At 39.6% G+C, this 20,370-nt stretch overlaps 2 protein-coding genes across 3 annotated transcripts; both read right to left on the minus strand.

Moving 5' to 3' along the window:
- Position 1: 1 nt before the first annotated feature.
- Positions 2-10,320, minus strand: LOC111964283 (matrin-3). 2 transcript variants are annotated; one of them, XM_023988116.2, is made up of 22 exons: positions 10,221-10,302; positions 9,762-9,828; positions 6,478-7,019; positions 6,288-6,349; positions 6,106-6,147; positions 5,902-6,002; positions 5,751-5,794; positions 5,472-5,588; positions 5,218-5,343; positions 4,969-5,133; positions 4,605-4,729; positions 3,936-4,497; positions 2,791-2,884; positions 2,634-2,653; positions 2,378-2,506; positions 2,133-2,255; positions 1,856-1,984; positions 1,634-1,764; positions 1,256-1,379; positions 857-1,004; positions 630-751; positions 2-317 (listed from the first exon to the last, which is right to left on the minus strand). In XM_023988116.2, the coding sequence occupies exons 2-22, from the start codon at positions 9,799-9,801 to the stop codon at positions 279-281; spliced, it is 2,985 nt and encodes a 994-aa protein (XP_023843884.1). In that variant the 5' UTR covers positions 9,802-9,828; positions 10,221-10,302; the 3' UTR covers positions 2-278. The 2 variants fall into 2 exon arrangements, with proteins under 2 accessions (XP_023843884.1, XP_023843885.1); XM_023988117.2 differs by lacking the exon at positions 9,762-9,828 and having other exon boundaries at positions 10,221-10,320.
- Positions 10,321-12,511: 2,191 nt separating this feature from the next.
- On the minus strand, positions 12,512-19,813 carry zgc:175280 (cationic amino acid transporter 2 family protein). The gene is made up of 12 exons (XM_023988128.2): positions 19,762-19,813; positions 18,750-19,120; positions 18,363-18,518; positions 15,911-16,073; positions 15,651-15,787; positions 15,315-15,537; positions 15,085-15,221; positions 14,841-14,943; positions 14,606-14,739; positions 14,353-14,519; positions 14,168-14,276; positions 12,512-13,978 (listed from the first exon to the last, which is right to left on the minus strand). The coding sequence occupies exons 2-12, from the start codon at positions 19,117-19,119 to the stop codon at positions 13,869-13,871; spliced, it is 1,809 nt and encodes a 602-aa protein (XP_023843896.1). The 5' UTR covers position 19,120; positions 19,762-19,813; the 3' UTR covers positions 12,512-13,868.
- Positions 19,814-20,370: the final 557 nt, after the last annotated feature.

Genomic DNA, 20,370 nt, shown 5'->3' on the forward strand with positions numbered 1-20,370 from the left:
GTTAGCCATAACAGAAGTTACAAATTTAATTCCAGAAGTCAAAGAATACATCAAGCAAACATTTTTGTTTATTCAATAAGAGGAAACTATATCCAGGTACTATTATTAACCACATAATGGGACTACATTTTGTAATAGGCTGCATTAATTAATTTCAAATGGATAACAATGCTGTCAACAGTAACAGAAAATACTGGAATGTTAAAACTGGACAGAAACGTTTATACTAAAAACGGCCAATCTTCCTCTGGGAAGACTACAGGTGGACAGCAACCCTCTCAATCAGCTAAGGGCTGTTTATCTTCATCCATCTTTCTCTGAAAAGAAAATCAGTGGGATATTCAAATGGGGGTATTAACTCAATACCAAGAACACCAGCTAAAACAGATCCCCTAAAGTCTCATATCTTTCCATTTGGTCAAGATTCCACAAGCATAGGTAAAACTCGCTTAAATCAACAAGGTTTCCCTATGAAGGTGATGATTATTCAAGATATTTATTGTTAAGAATTAACATTTGACAGTGAAACCTGAAGAATGTTGAGAATGTATTGTGGGCTCCAAGGTCAACTACATTTCCTTACCAATACACCACAAAGTAAGAAGTGACTTGTTACAGTTGAAAATTACCTTCAGGTTTAGGTAATGTTCCTCACTGCTACAGTGGACTGAGTTGGCTGTTTTCTCATTAGTGTAGAAGATGTTGCACAGCTTGCAGAAGAATCCGGTCCTTGGCACCAGATAGTCTAACCCTGCAAATAAAAGGACAGAAAAAAACTTTGCTGATATCCCCATCACCCCTGATCATAAAAAATACAGCCAAACTGAAACAGAAGTCAGTATCTCTAGTCTCTTACCAACAGGGTTGTCAGGTTGATAAGGACCCAGAGGCTCCTGCTGCTTCTTCTTCTTCTCTCCCTCTGGGACAGCTTCCACACCACTGGTCTCCTCACCCTCAGGGTCCACACAGACCCCCTCACTATCAGACACAGGTCGCTGGACATCCTGGCCATACAACCACAATCATGTCTATCACATTCATTCTATTCAGCCTGAGATTGCGAGACCAACACCAATAAATAATTTCACTATTCTCTGTGAAGCGTATTAACTGATTACATCTTGACTAACTGGGCAACTATAAAAGTAATGTTCACAGAAATGCCTAAATACCTAAATATTTCAGCAAGCATTTCACTAAACAAGGTAATCTCTCACCTCATTTAAATTGGGGAAACAAAATTATAGCAAATAACCTTCTCTTTCACCACTGGAGAGTGGCTTTTGGCTGACTGGCCATTAGTCTCATCTCCATGGCGATCTCTTGTTCTTCTGTTGTTCTGACTGGCCAACCACAGCTCATACTTGACTGGAGGCTTCCTGTATCCAAAGAAACAGAATACAATGTCAACCCAGTACTAGAACTCATACAGTCCAGTTTAAGCATATAACACAATATTATTGTATCTGAGATTGATATCAATTGGAAGAATGAAGTAATCAACTGAACTAGCAGTGGACGTTGGCTGGATAGGATATCAGCATTCTTCAAATTCAACTTTAACTAATTTCCATCATCTACTCTGCTGCACACTTCCACTGTATATTCTTAGGGGTTATTGAAAATTACTTACCAGGATATCAGTGAGTCTCCCTTTTTGCACAAACTGACCCTTATCAGGGTGCCGTAAAATCTGGGAGGACGTTGGAAGCACTTCTTCACCATTTTCTGAGCGGCTTCCACACTCTCAAACTGGATATAACACTGGAGAGGTGAAAGAAGAAAAAAGTGATTCCTTTACCAATAGAAAAACACATTAAGTCCTCCCTAAAAAAATGGGCTGGTGAAACCTTACCTTTCTATGAACCCAGTTCAAATGATAGCCAGTGATTTTCCCAAAAGGTTGGGCAAGCCGTAACAGAGAGACGTCCGAGTACTTCTGCCGTGGAAGCAAACAAATGTAGATGGATCTCCCACTGGGACTCTACAATGACAGAAACAAAGTCACATTACACATAATACTAATCTTTGTGTTACAAATATTGACTATATGCTAGGTGTGTAGCTTAGCTTATTTCAATTCATTCATCAAATGCATAACGTGCAAACCATAGGTACTACACCAAACCAACCTCCAACTTTTTCTGTGAATAGCACATTCTAATATCGACAGGTTTCCCCAACAACTGTGCTTTGCCTTTGTAGAATTTCACCAACTTATGCGCTTCATCGGTAGTATCAAGCTCTAACCATCCCTGCAAATATATAAAAAGCACAACGGCATACAAACTATGATAACATTAATTCCATCACATAAACAAACTAGATAACTGATCCCCAAATAACATATGGGCAAGCAACATAATTATGAACCTACCTCCTGTCTGAAGAAGGATATGGTACGGTTTACAACTTTCACATTTGCTCGCTCTGCCAGTTTCAAGATGGCCACCTCTACGTCTCTATAGCCCTTTCTGATTGGGCTAATATGGACAACTTTTCCATCCTGTAGAAAACAGTTTTACTGAGCAACATACTAGCAATAATGTTGGATAAAACAACATTTTTGACACATTCCAACTACACGTTTCTAAATGAAACATGTAGTCTAGTGAACCATGTAAAATACCAACCCATGAAGAATCCTTTGACTCTGCAAATAAAAAGAAACGTAATTTGTATAAATTATGATCTGCAGATTGTCTTTAATTTGTTATCCACACGGGCAGAACAGTAATAATTATGTCCTTTGCTGCCAAGTAAGAATGTTTTTCCTCATTCATTGCTTACCCATTGACGCATCCTCTCCAATATCGTTGTCGAGTTCATCCAATGTAACAAAATCATCCATGTTATCAGGGAAATCCATGTCATCCATATCGTCCTGTTGGAATAAGTACAGAACATCAATAAGTTAAATAATTAAGAGTGTTTCAAGTTCCAAAGTGCTGCAACAGAACCACATCGAATCTCATGACAAATATTTGTGAGGTTGTTATGGGAAACTGTCAAAAGCTGCTCAAACACTGAAGATATAAGTATGCAAAACTGTATTCAATGATCTTGAACTATGATGAAGGTCCATGTCTCTTAAAGCTAGGACGTGAATCCTGTGGCTGCACTATAACAAAACGATAGACAGCTTCAATCGTATTAAAACCTGTTGGTCAGATCAACATGTTGATCAAACCAGTTAAGGCTGAACAGCTACTCATCCATACATTTAAAATGTCTGGCTGACTCGCTGTGCTTCAACGCTGTGTCACTTGAACTCAGTCCTACTATGGGAGCTTTCATAGGTAAGCACCTGTTTTGGATTACTACCGACAGGCTATGTTTTCTAGAACTTGTACAGAGATGATTCGATCACCTTTGATATTCAACCATGGAAGGTAAAGAGAAACCCTTCAGAGCTGATCTCCATCATTTAACTGATGGAATAAATAAACCATGAGCATGTCATTAAGCCTACATAGAGATAAGCCATGTCATTAAGCCTACATAGAGATAGATAAGCCATGTCATTAAGCCTAGATACATTGCATGTTATGCTACCAAGCAAACTCAGTATTCCAACAATCCATGACTGAAACCGGGCATTGCCGACATGAGTCACAGAAAACATCTCGACTGTTTGTCTGCGTTGACGAGGTTCAATCTGAGCTTCAATCACAAGTGTCAGATGGATTTGATTTGCCACTGAAACGATTTCAGTGGTTCTACGCATAAGATGCCCACATCTGTTTCAACTGATCAATGGAGGATCTCAACCAAACTACATTCACTGGAATGCACACAGAACTTCAACCAAGCTGCTTTAAGAACCCATTGCTGGGAACCAACATCTTGTTTACTCGACAAAAACGTATGTTCAATTCTGCGAACAATGCCTTTGTTGGTTCAGGTCACACATATGAATGACAATAATTCCTTACACCATGTTCGTGAAAGCTCTCCTGTTCCATCATGTCCTCCATTGTGACGTCAGCATCACACAGAGCTGGATCATCGGCAGCCTTTAGGTCAGAATCCTCCAAGGTATTGTCTGCCAACAATTCTGTGCTTTCAGGTTCCCCCTTATCTTTAGAGTCAGCCACCAGAGAGGCACTTTTGGAAGGAGCAGAGTCGTTAGTATCAACACCAGCTCCAAACTTATCTAACGAGCTTTGGTCATCTTCAACCTGGACGCTCTCTTTGTCTGGATCTTTGTTTTCCAAATTAATGTCCTCCCCCTTTCTCTCATTCTTGACCACCTCCTCGATCTTTTCCTTGATCTCCTCGTCCTTGATGTCCTGCTTTACCTCTTCCTTAACCTCCTCTGAGGAGCTTTGTTGACCTTTTCCTTGTTCCACCACTTTCTCAGCAGGTTGTTTGCCTGTACTGGGTCCCTCTTTGTTTGTGGAGTTTGAGTTCTTGCTGGTCTCCTCGCTCTTCTGTCTGCTGCTTTGGCTTTTACTGGAATCTGCTCTTCTGGATGTGGTGGAGTCAGGACTTTCTCTACAAGGCAAAAACCATTGAGGTAAACTTCCCTGACACAAACTTCCCGACGAGGCCCACAGGAAAATTGGTCTGGCCGCCATTGCCCCAGGTGGACTCTTACTTACCTCAGATGCTTCAGTGACGATGACAAGCTGACTTTGACACTCTTTCCATTGATCTTGAGGGGGTTGGAGTGGTAGTACTTCACCATAATGTCAGCATCCTTCCAATCTACCATCTCAATCAGGGCCTGCAGATGGATAAGGAAGAATGTGTAAGAGAAAGCTAGAGGTGGTGGTTAATAATGGCGGTGTGTGTTGATTGATCTACTCCAGTCATACAATTCCATGCTATTCGGAATTTAAAATAGATACACTGCATTGTTCCATTGTTTTAATAATGTTTTTCTATTTGAAAGAGATATTTTGAAGATTTGATTGATCACAAGCAATATGGAATTGATTCAATTCCATATTGCTCAAACCTTACCTGATCACTTAAAAATGACGAATGTCTCACATCCCCAAACATCTTGGCAAGATCGAGAATCTCAGATTCTCTTTCTTTCCCAGGAGATACGCGGGAAAAACAAACTACTGTATTGCTAACTTGTTTGTTGGGGCGTTTTCCTGGTGGTTCATCCGACCTTGGCGTCTATAGGAAAAAAACAAGCTCATGCTGGGATATCTGTGATTAAGAAAACAGAATCTCAAAATTTTAAGAGGCAGGTGCACTTACATAAATACTGCACACTACAGGTGACAGGTACAGAGTCAAACCATTTCCCTTCACAATAGCTTTGCTTTCACTGTAGTGATCCACCATATTGACTGCCTCTTTGTGCGAACCCAACTCCACAAAGCCCTGGAACAAAAAAACAACAATGAATCCGCCAATAGACAAACTACACAACATAAAATGTTTTTAAAAAAGAGAGAACGTTAAGAGTTGAGTGTTTAAACTTAAGGTTCTTATCAATTTGTGTAACTTACCTTGCAGGGGAACACCAGATGTTTTACAACTGTGCCGAATGGCTTAGCCAAAGTCACCAAGTCTTCAACAGCAACAGACCCACGGGGATATTTAGCAACCACCACCTTTGTGCCAGCCTGGTGCAAAAGATAAGATCACACATTCAAGCATGCATTTTATTTTTATTTAACCTTTATTTATTTAGCATGTAGATTTAAGCCTATAAACTACATTATAAGAAGTGAATGGGAAAAATGCTCTATTTATTAGACAACACAATGACACAGAAGGGGCATTACCTTGGGCTTCAAATGGTGTCTTTCTGGTGCAGACCAGACTTCACCTAAAGATGAAAACATGAAAAAAAGTTTACATTTTCAAGTGGTTTGCCATTGGGCCTTATTTGGTCTGGATCAAACTTGACATTAGGATAGGACATGAGGTTATCACCTCCTACGCGGTCTGAGCTATGTTGTCTCTTGTAAGGCATAGCAGGACGTGGCGCTCTTCTGGGCGGTGAATTAGCATCTCTACTTGGGATGGAAATTGGTCTGGAAGATAACATAAACAGTGCTAAGAAAGAACAGGATGGCTAATTGTTTTACATCATGACATGCTTGTTTTCACCATGAAGCTTTATTTCATGGCCCTCACATTTTCTTCCCTTGGACATCTTGTTTTTCCCAATCTGGATATCTGTAAAAAAAAAATAAAAAGAAGACAAAAACAATTCTAATTAGAATAAAACCAGGTAATAGGAAATACCTCTGCTGATTGATTTTGTGATCTGCCTCAGTTTATTTTCTAAATGTTTTACTTTGCATTGAAACACTTACAGACGCAAGAGTTCTCGACAGCCCTCTGCATGGCGTAATCCATTGAGATGATCCTTCCATTGCTGTTAAAAAAGCAAACTCATATTAAACAAAAATGAATGTCATTATGAAAGGTTGAGTGTTCTGATTAAAAGCATATACTTGTAGACACACTCCAACAGCAAGAGTATTGAAATATAACAAAGCTTACCTTAGTAGAATTCAACATACAGAAACATAGCGAGCATGTGTGTGGGTAAATATTGGGCACAACTCCTTGAAAATCTTCCAATTGATAGGAAGAAGGTTGGCTGTCTGATGTTTTTTCCGTTGAGGGCCTAGTGTGGTGGGAATCTTTTCTTGCCTCGGCCTGCTCTGGTCGCACCTCCACTTTCTTATAGTCAGTGTCACTATGGCTGCTTGACTGGCGACGGAATGCAGGGGGACTGTCCCGTCTGCCGCGGTCTTTAACATCTGTATCCTCTTCCTGTCCGTCTCTCTTTGGGGAGGGCTCTCCCTGCTCCTCTTGCTTGGCTCGACTGGCCTTCAGTTGCATTATCAGATAAGGCAGTGTCTCCACACTGATCTCGTTCTCTGGAATCTTGGCCAGAGCATCCACGTCTTCTGGAGAGAGCCCCAGAGTGGCATATAAATTCATAGCGCTCAACGCTCCATCACCAGATCCTTTGCGTGCAGAACTTTGACCCTCACTGCCCTCCATCCTCAAATTTCCAGGGCACAAAGAAGTGTATTCTGAAATGGGAGAATAGTTCCGATTCAGCAATTTCAACAGATGGCTAAAGTAATGAGTGTAACTGTGACGAATGTGGGCGGAGTGCACTTCCGACTACATCAAGTCACTGTCAGCCGATACAAAGAAACAGGTTGTATTTGACTAAAGTTTTATTAAAAAGTATGGATTTCAGTAGCAGACTAAACTACACAATTTAAGATTAAGTTGAGCGGTGAAGTTAAATCCGCTTTGTGTTGTTTCCTTGCCACGATATATCAATATTTTTATCATCCCGGCCCTAACAACCGCAATTTTCAGCGCCGACATTGTCCTGTCTAAATGAGGGCTATTCTTTGGGTGCTGAAATACGCTGTTTCTTTAGGAAAACAACCATAATGTTGCAAACAAACATGCTGTCATCCAGTCACATGTATTTATTTTCCAAACTATAGCACACCATAGTTTACATACAGCAGGTTTTTTAAGGTCCAAAGAGTTTGGTCTGCCTGCTTCATGTTATCATTTTTGCCATGGGAAAAAATATTGCGATACTGGTATCATCCCGGCCGTAGTAGTTTTTTATAAAAACTTCATAGCTCCAGTCCGTCCACACTAGTTGCCGCTTAACTCCATCATCCTAAATCGTGGAGTTGAGTCACCTGGGATTTCAGTAGTGATGGGAAACTGAGGCTTTCTGAAGGCTTTAGCGCTTCACCAAATTGGTAACAGAGAAACTGAGCTTTGTGCAGAAAAACAGAGCTTCATTATTTGTTCACAATACACATTAGTGACATCTGCTGGTCAGCAATAGCAGCGTGTGATTACCAGAAAGAGGTATTTTTTTCTCCATTGTTTTCATTCTAACACGCAGCAGTAAGTGTTTGGCTTTAGTAGCCTGTAATCAGTTGGAATACCAGGTTTGCATCTTACATCATGCTTCCCTTTTTTGCCTTCAAGTTGACTATTTTTGAAAAACTAAATCTACGGCATTATTTATGACGCTTAAGACAGACGCTTATACTATAATAAATAAAACCAATTATTTGAACAGGGCAGAATGAAAAAAAATTCAAAATAGTGTGCCAACAAGATTCAAACTCATACACTCACGTCCCTGAATGTTCCATAGCCCTTCCTCTACCTGCTAAACTACCTGTCAGGTAAAAGTTTATGTTTACAATCCTAACTATATTTCTAAGTACGGTGTCCAGTAGAGGTCGATGTTTGAAAACAGCTTGGAATCGAAAAAAGCACCGGAACCAGGTAGAAATAAGTTGGATCTCTCAACTCATGGTTTGAAAAAGCACGTGATCAAACGAAGCTTCGGACGCCATTGATGACGTTCTTCTGATAAAGTGATACACACATAGGCACACTACTTCGCCTTCTTTGTTTTTAGAATATTGGTTCCGAAATAATATCCTATTGGTGAGCCAACTGGTAAATGCAGAGGGTCTTTTACTCAGTTATAAGGAATTCTTATCACTTTACTAGGACCCTGTAACACCTAAAGATTTTGCAATTGTTTTAGACGCCATTCCCTCAGGTGTTGCTCTGTTATTCAGGAACGTGTCAAGACTCATCAGTAGGAAAGATTTGTTTCTCTTTTGGTCCATTCAACAACAGAGCGATACGAACCTTGTTTCAGCAGGATGTTGTATCTATACCTTATGTCATGCCTTATTGGAATGGATTTATTGATAATATCTGTTGGGAAAAAGTTTGGATGTTGCCACACACATACCTACTTGTTAACAGAATTAAGGAAGTTTCCTTTAAAATTATTCATAAATATTATCCTGCCAACCACTATATGAAGAAGTTTAAGGAAAACAACTCAAATTGCTCCTTTTGTAATGACCACCCAGAAACAATGTTGCATCTTTTTTGTCATTGTATACATGTAAGAAAACTGTGGCAAGACATCAGTGGATTTATAATTGAACACATTTATGAAGATTTTACACTATTGTGGAGAGATGTACTGCTTGGACTCTTTACATACGATAAAAATAAGCTGAAACATTTTTATGTAATTTCATTATTCTTTTGACCAAATTTCATATACACAAATGTAAATTTACTAACAAAAAAACATTTTCTTACCCTACAAAAAGAAATTGAACTGTATTTTAAGACAGTTATATACTCTACTAACAAAAAAGCTGTTAGAATTGTAAGTGTATGTATGTCCCTTAAGGTCCTTGTGTAATTGTAATGTGATATTGTACCCCCTAGCTCGATTGTCCATTATATATAATCGATATATACTTGTGTTCCCTTATGTACTTTCTGTATTGATTTGTTGTTAATAAAAATAAAATAAAAAATCCACCCCCCAAAAATTTTTGAAAGTTTTTTGTTTAAAGGCACACTACTTCGCGATTTCGACGCATGCCTAGCCGCCGGAATCAAACGTAACTAGGCACACTACTTCGCGATTTCGACGCATGCCTAGCCGCCGGAGCACCGGTATCAAACGTAACTAGGCACACTACTTCGCGATTTCGACGCATGCCTAGCCGCCGGAGCACCGGTATCAAACGTAACTAGGCACACTGCAAAGGTTTAAGTGTTACAGTGTTACAATTATCGGCTGACAGCGACTCTATGTAGTCGGAAGTTCAGTCCGCAAAGTAGTCTCCGTTCATCTCCATTGATTTCACGTACATCGTAGAGTTAAGAAAAAGCTCGGCTAGTTGCTGGTTGGGTAAAAAGTATAGGCCCAGATTGTGACTCCTTAGCACTGACTGAATGCCTACCATCTTCAATTAGTTCCATGGTTAGCTTGATAGTCTTCATTTGCTATGAGCAATTTGATGTCCCTTGCTGAAAAACATACGTTTCCCAGAATATTGTTGCAAGCTTGATAAATACATTCACTGGTGGAGAGGCCTTCAACACAAGAGCTTTGTTGTTAACGTTAGCTACGCATCTTTAACTCTGCAAAACGAAGCTCAATATCGTCTTACCCCCCTGATAAAAATATTAGATATCAACCAAGCGCTATGTTACTGTATTGTTAGTTACTAGCTCGCGCTGGTGTTACCAAGCCTAGCAAGCTGCACGCATCACTTGGGAATGCGGCCCGCTAGCATTCAAGAAGTAGTTTACCAAAGCTTTCTAGCAAATTAAGCAATATCAGATTTTTTGGTCTGAATGTTTGAGCATGAAGATCAACTACTACATTGAATTCAAATTGTGATTGCTGTAAAACATACCTTTAAAGAAGTCCCCTTTCAGCTATTTCGTAAAATGTTCTAGCTAGTGGCTACAGCACAGTTTAAGTCCTATAACGTTACAGTCTGGCTAATCGTTTTTTCCTGCACCACAAAGTGTGCAGGACGGTAAGCAAACGTTTTCATTGGTCAGTTTAGGATGTATGTCAACGGAGAACTTCCGCTCTGTCGTTTGGAAGGCAGAGTGGAATATTTCGTCACAAGTCAGACTCACTATTCAGAAACACAGACAAATATTGTTATTACCTTCATTCAGGATGCCCACACACTTGCGCAATCTGAACTCAGGGGTAGACATAACATAGTAAACGGAAGTCTGTAATACTTCAATAAGCATGATATGTAACGTTTCGTATGCTACAATATGCATTAAATTGTGGATGTCCATCATCCATTTCGTATGATAGTGTAAGGACCCTAGGTTTATAAACGCGGATATCGACTCTGTCGCACGAGCATGCTTTTGCAGCACAGTCGATAACGCACTGGACTTCAGGCTAGAAGTTCGAGGGTTCGAGACCTGCGCCCTGCCTGTTTCATTACAATATGTTACGAATTACAATCAGTATGATGTGCTATGAATTGCCATATATGTTATATGTTACAAATTTGTAAAACATATACACTATAGTTAAACATTTTGGAGTCACTTAGAAATGTCCTTGTTTTTGAAAGAAAAGCTATTTTTTGGTCCATTAAAATAACATAAAATTGATCAGAAATACAGTGTATACATTGTTAATGTTGTAAATGACTATTGTAGCTGGAAACGGCTGATTTCTTTTATGGAATATTTACATAGGCGTACAGAAGCCCATTATCAGCAACCATCACTCCTGTGTTCCAATGGCACGGTGTGTTAGCTAATCCAAGTTTATCATTTTAAAAGGCTAATTGATCATTAGAAAACCCTTTTGCAATTATGTTAGCACAGCTGAAAACTGTTCTGATTAAAGAAGCAATACAACTGGCCTTCTTTAGACTAGTTGAGTATCTGGAGCATCAGCATTTGTGGGTTCGATTACTGGTTCAAAATGGCCAGAAACAAAGACCTTTCTTCTGAAACTCATCAGTCTATTCTTGTTCTGAGAAATGAAGGCTATTCCATGCGAGAAATTTCCAATAAACTGAAGATCTCGTACAACGCTGTGTACTACTCCCTTCACAGAACAAATCAAACTGTCTCTAACCAGAATAGAAAGAGGAGTGGGATGCCCTGGTGCACAACTGAGCAAGTGGACAAGTACATTAGTGTCTAGTTTGAGAAACAGATGCCACACAAGTCCTCAACTGTCAGGTTCATTAAAAAGTCTTCTACTGTCAGGTACTTTAAAAAGTACCCGCATCCCGGAGTCGCCTCTTCACTGTTGACGTTGAGACTGGTGTTTTACCAGTCTCAACGTCAACAGTGAAGAGGCGACTCCGGGATGCTGGCCTTCTAGGCAGAGTTGCAAAGAAAAAGCCATATCTCAAACTGGCCAATAAAAAGAAAAGATTAAGATGGGCAAAATAACACAGACACTGGACAGAGGAAGATTGGAAAAAACGCAACATGCAACAATTTCAAAGAATTTACTAAGTTATAGTTCATATAAGGAAATCAGTCAATTGAAATAAATAAATTAGGCCCTAATCTATGGATTTCACATGACAAGGAATAGAGATATGCATTTATTGGTCACAGATATATATTTAAAAAAATCTGACATCAATGAGACAACGTCCAGGTATTTCTATCTCTGTGCATTCAAATTGCCATCAATAAAATTCAATTGGTTTGTTCTCCTTAGTTTATGCCTACCAATACAATAACCTCACCGCCACCATGGGGCACTCTGTTCACAACGTTGATATCAGAAAACCTCTCACCCACACGACACCATACATGTGGTCTGAGGATGTGAGGCCGGTTTGTTGTACTGCCAAATTCTCTAAAACAACGTTGGAGGTGGCTTATGGTAGAGAAATTAACATTCAATTCTCTGGCAACAGCTTTGGTGGACATTCCTGCAGTCAGCATGCCAATTGCACGCTCCCTCAAAACTTGAGACATCTGTGGCATTGTGACAAAACTGCACATTTTAGAGTGGCCTTTTATTGATCTCAGCACAAGGTGCACCTGTGTAATGATCATGCTGTTTAATCAGCTTCTTGATATGCCACACATGTCAGGTGGATGGATTATCTTGGCAAAGGAGAAATGCTCACTAACAGGGATGTAAAGAAATTTGTGCTCAAAATTTGAGAGAAATAAGCTTTTTGTGCGTATGGAATGTTTTTGGGATCTTTTATTGCAGCTCATGAAACATGGGACCCTCACTTTACATGTTGCGTTTACATTTCTGTCCAAGTAGTAAGTAGTTGCAAAGTTGCTAATTAGCTAAAATTGTCCATGATGAGATTCAAACACACAACCTTTGGGTTGCTAGACGTTCACGTCCACCCTACTTTCGTTTTTTGCCTTAATTATCCTTCTGTCTTATGTAACCATACCAAAGGTAACATATCATACTACTTTGAGTGTCATGGATTTACATTTACTATGTTACGTCAAGTCTATGAGACCAGGCTGACTTGTGAGACAGACCACACATTTAAGCCACTTCATGTTTTTCTGCAGCAAACACAATTCATGTGCCATCCATCCCACTTCTGACACCAATGTGACAAGGTCCAGGTATTTCTGACTAGGTGTGAACTGACAATCTAGTATACACAAGGTGGACATCTAATCACTCTCAATAGAGAAACAGCTCTCTTTGTGATTATACTGTGGTATTTATGAATTACTTTCATTGTTTAAAGGGTAGCAATAAATGAGCCAACTGACCTTTCAATACAGTATGAAGACCAACAGAAAGTAAACATTTTATTTGTATTACATATAATAATGTATAAAACACAACAGATACATCATGCCGCAAAATCTACGGCACTTTCCCCCTTTAAATTCGTAATGTATTTTGATGGACAGATAGTTGGAGTGACAGGAATGATAGAGAGGAGTGTCAGGAAAATGGTGAGATAGATTCAAACCGTTACCAACAGTGGTATATGTATGATGAAGGCAGCAGCACTAACTCCAATACCACCCACTCGCCACATCATAAAAAGCACTTTTATTGTGATATGCACGACAGAATAAAAACCACTGGTATTTTCAGTGTACTGTAGGCTACAATGAAGTATATTGGTAAACATTTGTTAATGTTGGTTACATTACTGGCCTCTTGTGACATGATTTAAGTAAAAGTTTATTTAGAATTCATCATTACAAGTAGTTTTACATATCGCATAATCCACATGATTTTCTATTTAAACAAAGTGTCGGGGCAACACCTTCAAAGATTAAATTGTTGACATGATAACCCGAGTTGCTTTATGCAAACTATTGACCTTGTTGTTCAAATTCAAGGGGTATATATTTCAAGAGTTAAAGTGAGTGATTAGCAGTAGGGTATTTTATGGGATGCCCCTTTCAAATCAAAACAGCTTTATATGGCAATATCAATAACAATTATTATAATTATATCAAATACAATGTATTGATGTTTCTCTTCTTTTGAAATCTTGTATTTCAATTCCAGGTCGGATATCAGGGCCACAGGAATCCTCATCCGTCACAAAGTTTTACTCCATATTTGTGTTAAGACTTTGTATGTTGACCTGATTGTGTGCATTTTCCAGCCTTTGCTTTTGCACACTGTGATGAACTCCATAACAAAAGTAGATCAATAACCCTGTGAAAAAATACAACGTCACTAATATTTTTGCTACAATAGCATGACATAATTTATTATTAAATGTATGCGTTGTTGAAGAAGTCAATTCAACGTCTATTCCACGTTGATTCAACTTAATTTAATTGAAACGATGTGGAAACAACGTTGATTCAACCAGTGTGTGCCCAATAGTCCTAGGTTCCTTACCCACTGCCATCCAAACAGCATAGCGAATCCATGTATCTCCTCCCAACTGAACCATCAGATAGACATTGACAAATGTACTCACAATAGGAAGTGCTGGTATAAAAGGAACCTGCAGAGATAACAAACAAAATGGGTGTAAATTGTGGAGAAAACTAAATCTGAGTTAAGCTTTGACACAATGTTACCATAAAAGCAGCTTTGGTTGTATTCTGAGGCTGTCTCCAGATGATGAAAACAGTGAGGACCAGCATCAAAAGGATCACAGAGACGATTAAAATGCTCCACCACTCCTGGTTCATCAGGGAATCCACAGCCTTGGTTAGGGCAACGCTCAGAATAATTTCTAAAAGGACTGGGGGACAAAACAAATGTGTCAGACCTCTAAGACAGTATGACACTGGATATAAAAGGAAACAGGATATAAAGAAAATCGCTCACTGATAAAGACTGTGAACATGGATACATTTTTAGAGGTTTGAGCATTGGGCTGAGAAGGAGGGTTTAGGGCCTCTATCATCGAAAATGATTCAGATGTATTATCACTGGACTCCTCACCAAGATCTGGTTGGTACCTAAATAAAAACGCATACACAGTAACCAGATAAAATGCATACATGCTTTGGTGTTAAATCATATTGTGTAAAATGTCTCTGTTCAGATCAATCAAGCATACCTCAATATAAGAATACATATTGCTACAAGAGTGTAGGCAAAGAGTGTTCCAATTGACATCATGTCCACAAGTGCCTTCAGGTCAAATAACAGAGCCATGATTGCTGCAAAAACAAAAACGTGATACATAGTACATTGTGAATACCAACCCAAACAAGGAACAGCATCTGCATTTGACTTTGTAAATGTCAATACATAGTTAGATGACCTAGGCTTGATGATTTTGTGCTGTTCAGCAGCGTTACCTGCCACAACACCTGAAGATAGAGTGGCTACCACAGGACTTTGTTGAGAACTCATGTTACTGAGTGGCTTGAAGAGCAGCCCGTCCCTGGCCATCGCAAAGAGGACCCGGGGCATGGGAAACATGGATCCTAGAAGACTGCGAAACCAACACACCATTTACATTCCACCACTTAAACTTTACAAATGACACTACAGGGGACAACTTATGTAATTATACATAATACCATACCTTGTTGAAAGTGCACAGAGGGAGCCTACAGCCACAGCATACTTTGCAGAGCCCCAGCCGATGTATGTAAAGGCCACAGGTAATGGGCTATTGACGCTGAGCATGCAGTAGGGCATCATGAGGGTCAGTGCTGCCGACACACCAAAGTAAGCCAGGAAACAGATCAGCAGGGATGCTACAATGCCCAGAGGGATGGACTTCTGAGGGTTCTGCACCTCCTCCCCTGGGAGATTACACAAACAGAGGTTATACATACAGATGAGACTAAGGCACATTGATTATACTTCAGATCATTCTAAAATGCTCAAGGTTTTCAGCACATTATACAACAGTTACCTGTTGTGGCTATGCAGTCAAATCCAACAAAGGCATAAAAACAGGTTGCAGCTCCTGCCAATGTTCCCTCAACACCAAAGGGGAAGAAGCCACCAACACCGTAATTTGTGGTTTCATTTAGTGCCGATGTGAAGTTTCTGAAGGGGAATGACACACTTCATGTTATTTGAATTTCAATTTACTGTACTTCATTAGAACACTTATGTCGTATTTCATAATAGTGCTGGGATTAAAAGTAAAAAAATGTATAAAGTTCATACTCATTTGTTGTTATGTTCAGGATAGTGTCCTCACTAATGTACCAGTTGTCAATGTCACCTTTGATGAAGCCAGCGATGATAACAAACACCAAGACCACTGTATTAACTGCTGTAAAAACCTTATTCACAATAGCAGACTCTTTAACGCCAAATGCAAGGATCCCTATGGAAGTGATAAATTATTAGAACCAAGAGTAAGCTCCTTATACAGTATACTATATATATACACTGAGTGTACAAAACATTAAGGACACCTGCTCTTTCCATTACATAGTAGACTGACCAGGTGAATCCAGGCGAAAGCTTAGATCCCTTATTTTTTTATTTTATTTAACTAGGCAAGTCAGTTAAGAACAAATTCTTATTTACAATGACGGCCTACACCGCTGCGCCACTCGGGAGCCCAAATTGATGTCACTTGTTAAATCCACATCAATCAGTGTAGATGAACGGGAGGAGACAGGTTAAAAGAAGGATTTTTAAGCCTTGAGACGAATTAAATATGGATTGTGTACATGTGCCATTCAGAGGGTAAATGGGAAAGATAAAATATTTATGTGCTTTTTAACGGGGTATGGTAGTAGGTGCTAGGCACACCGGTTTGTGTCAAGAACTGCAAAGCTGCTGTTTCCCCCCCACATTTAACAGTTTCCTGTGTGTATCAAGAAGGGTCCACCACCCAAAGGACACCCAGACAACTTGACACAACTGTGGGAAGCATTGGAGTCAACATGGGCCAGCATCCCTGTGGAACGCTTTCGACACCTTGTAGAGTCCATGCCCGACGAATTGAGGCTGTTCTGAGGGCAAAAGTTGGGGTGGGAGGTGCAACTCAATATTAGCAAAGTGTGTTTAATGTTTTGTACACTCAGTGTATATATACAGTTGAAGTCGGAAGTTTACATACACTTAGGTTGGAGTCATTAAAACTCGTTTTTCAACCACTCCACAAATTTCTTGTTAACAAACTATAGTTTTGGCAAGTCGGTTAGGACTTTTTGCATGACACAAGTAATTTTTACAACAATTGTTTACAGACAGATTATTTCACTTATAATTCACTGTATCACAATTCCAGTGGGTCAAAAGTTTACATACACTAAGTTGACTGTGCCTTTAAACAGCTTGGAAAATTCCAGAAAATGATATCATGGCTTTAGAAGCTTCTGATAGGCTAATTGACATCATTTGAGTAAATTGGACGTGTACCTGTGGATGTATTTCAAGTCCTACCTTCAAACTCAGTGCCTCTTTGCTTGACATCATGGGACAATCAAAAGAAATCAGCCAAGACCTCAGAAAAAAAATTGTAGACCTCCGCATGTCTGGTTCATACTTGGGAGCAATTTCCAAACGTCTGAAAGTACCATGTTCATCTGTAAGAACAATAGTACCTTGTGAAGATGCTGGAGGAAACAGGTATAAAAGTATCCATATCCACAGTAAAACGAGTCCTATATCGACATAACCTGATAGGCCGCTTAGCAAGGAAGAAGCCACTGCTCCAAAACCGCCATAAAAAAGCTAGACTACGGTTTGCAACTGCACATGGAGACAAAGATTGTATTTTTTGGAGAAATGTCCTCTGATCTGATGAAACAAAAATAGAGCTGTTTGGCTATAATGACCATCGTTATGTTTGGAGGAAAAAGGGGGAGGCTTGCAAGCCGAAGAACTGCCACCCCCGTGAAGCATATGTTGCATCATGTTGTGGGGGTGCTTTGCTGCAGGAGGGACTGGTGCACTTCACAAAATAGATGGCATCATGAGGAGGAAAATTATGTGGATATAGTGCAGCAACATCTCAAGACATCAGTCAGAAATGTAAAGCTTGGTTGCAAATAGGTCTTCCAAATGGACAATGACCCCAAGCATAATTTCAAAGTTGTGGCAAAACGGCTTAAGGACAACAAAGTCAAGGTATTGGAGTGGCCATCACAAAGCCCTAACCTCAAACCCATATAAAATTTGTTGGCAGAACTGAAAAAGCGTGTGTGAGCAAGGAGGCCTACAAACCTGATTCAGTTACACCAGCTCTGTCAGGAGGAATGGGCCAAAATTAACTCAATTTATTGTGGGAAGCTTGTGGTTGGCTACCGGAAACGTTTGATCCAAGTTAAACCATTTTAAGGCAATGCTACCAAATACTAATTGAGTGTACGTAAACTTCTGACCAACTGGGAATGTGATGAAAGAAATAAAAGCTGAAAGAAATAATTCTCTCTACTATTATTCTGACATTTCAAATTCTTAAAATATAGTGGTGATCCCAACTGACCTAAGACAGGGAATTTTTACCAGGATTAAATGTCAGGAATTGTGAAAAACTGAGTTTAAATGTATTTGGCTAAGGTGTATGTAAACTTCCGACTTCAACTGTATATATAGTTATTTACTGTCACCATTGACCAGTTATTTTGCACCATGAAACCTTTCTGTTAATAGCACTTGCCTGCCAACAGCATGATGAGAGCAGCAGCAAAGAAGTCTGGGTAAGTAGCGAGGCCTGGCATATCCATTGCTGCATGTTGACCTAAAGAGTTGGCAATGGCATTTCCAATGAGGTCATCAAAAGTCCCACTCCATGCCCTGGCTACACTTGATGTTCCTGATCAGAGAAGAAATCAAGAAACCAAAGGAGGTGATGTTGGCTATGTGTGAAGGATCATTACAATATGTCAATGAGACATTGTCAATGCAACAGTGAGCTCTAATTGTTAGTGTTGATTGATTCTTGTCATCCTTTATACAATCCTTATGGGCTTGAGCTCTGACAGTAGCTTCCAATAAAACATATTTTGCATCAAATATTCTATATTCCATATCAGATGTCACTCGCCTATGACATATGACAGCAGCAAGTTCCAGCCAGTGATGAAGGCCCAAATCTCCCCCACTGTCACATAGCTGTACAGGTAGGCAGAGCCAGTCTTGGGCACACGCGCTCCAAATTCAGCATAGCACAGCCCTGCAAAAATGGAAGCTATTGCTGCCACAAGGAAAGATATAATTATACTGGGCCCAGCTACAGCCCTGGCCACCTCTCCTGACAGCACATACACGCCAGCCCCCAGTGTGCTGCCAACCCCCAGAGCCACCAGGTCAAGGGTAGTCAGACATCGTTTAAAGTTGGACACCTCCCCCTCTGGCTCCAGGGGTTTCCTACGAGACAGGCTCTGTACGAACAGTAACAGCCTGGCACCAGACATCCTGCAAGAGCAGAAGATCTGTCCATCAAAATGCCGTTCATCACATAATTTGTAAAACCAACTGTTTTAGAACACTGAGTAATGGTAGGCATATATTACATCAAAACAGAATTCAAATGTATAGACTGAATCTATCTATCAACCAATGACAAGCAGTGTTGATTTTAATTATAGATCTACTGTAAACTGTTGTACATACTGCTTGTAAGACACTACAGACAAAACTACTACTATTGTAAACCTTTGCAAGCAGTACATTCAGTATCTAGTATTTCATAAATAGGATTAGATCATCTTCCACATGCATTACAAATTTGATAACAAGATCAGAGTGACAAATACAATTTGTCAAAATCAAACAAAGCTATGACCAGCTGTATGTTTAACCCATATGAACTTCATCAAGCAAACAATTAGCTCTTTTCTTTTGAAAATATATTTGTGATAGACTGTAGCAGTGGATTTTCTTCTCCCTGTTTCATAAATACGTTTTGATATTAGATATTTTCAGTTCATGCATGGAAGACATACCGCCCGTAGAGCAGCAGATGAGACCATACAGATCCACTCCGTATGACCAAGGCTGCAGTACAGAAGGCTACAGTGCATGTCACTATTAGTATTAAGTTAAGGTAATCTTACCTTCTTGGCCGTGTGCTAAGGTGCGGACCCTCTGGGTTGTCCTGTATTCTGTCCTCGGTATTCGTGGGCACAAACCCATCCTATAGCTTCTCTCCTGTTAACTTTCACATCTCTGAAGTACAAGCATTTTAGACAGATTATGTTACATTTCAGATGTCTGTGCCATTTCTGAAAAAGAGGACCAGACTGATTTGTTGTAGAACTTGGACTTGGTCCGCAACCTGTCCATAATTGGTCATGTCAACAGCTCAAGGGGTTGTTTTAGAGAATATATCCAATAGACTGGGGTTTTAATAAATTATTTGTTTATTGTTTTATTTAATTGTTGTTTTTTGGTTACAGTATGGTGGTGAATTCATTATTTTAGGGGATGCATGGTAGTGACTTGAGCTTGATGCTCACCTTCATGGCAAAACCTATATGAACATTCCAGAACAGGGCACATTTAGGTGACTTATGACGTAAAAGGTAATAAGGTACATACAGTATTTCATAATTTACTCATGTATTTCATAACCAGTTGATGATCACAGTCCTCTAGAAGATGTATCAAATCCCCACTTCAATAGATCTTATTCTCTAATAGGAAATGTTTTGGGTTCATTGCTT

The sequence above is a fragment of the Salvelinus sp. IW2-2015 genome, linkage group LG5 (genome assembly GCF_002910315.2).
Source record: "Salvelinus sp. IW2-2015 linkage group LG5, ASM291031v2, whole genome shotgun sequence".
Taxonomy (NCBI): Eukaryota; Metazoa; Chordata; class Actinopteri; order Salmoniformes; family Salmonidae; genus Salvelinus; species Salvelinus sp. IW2-2015.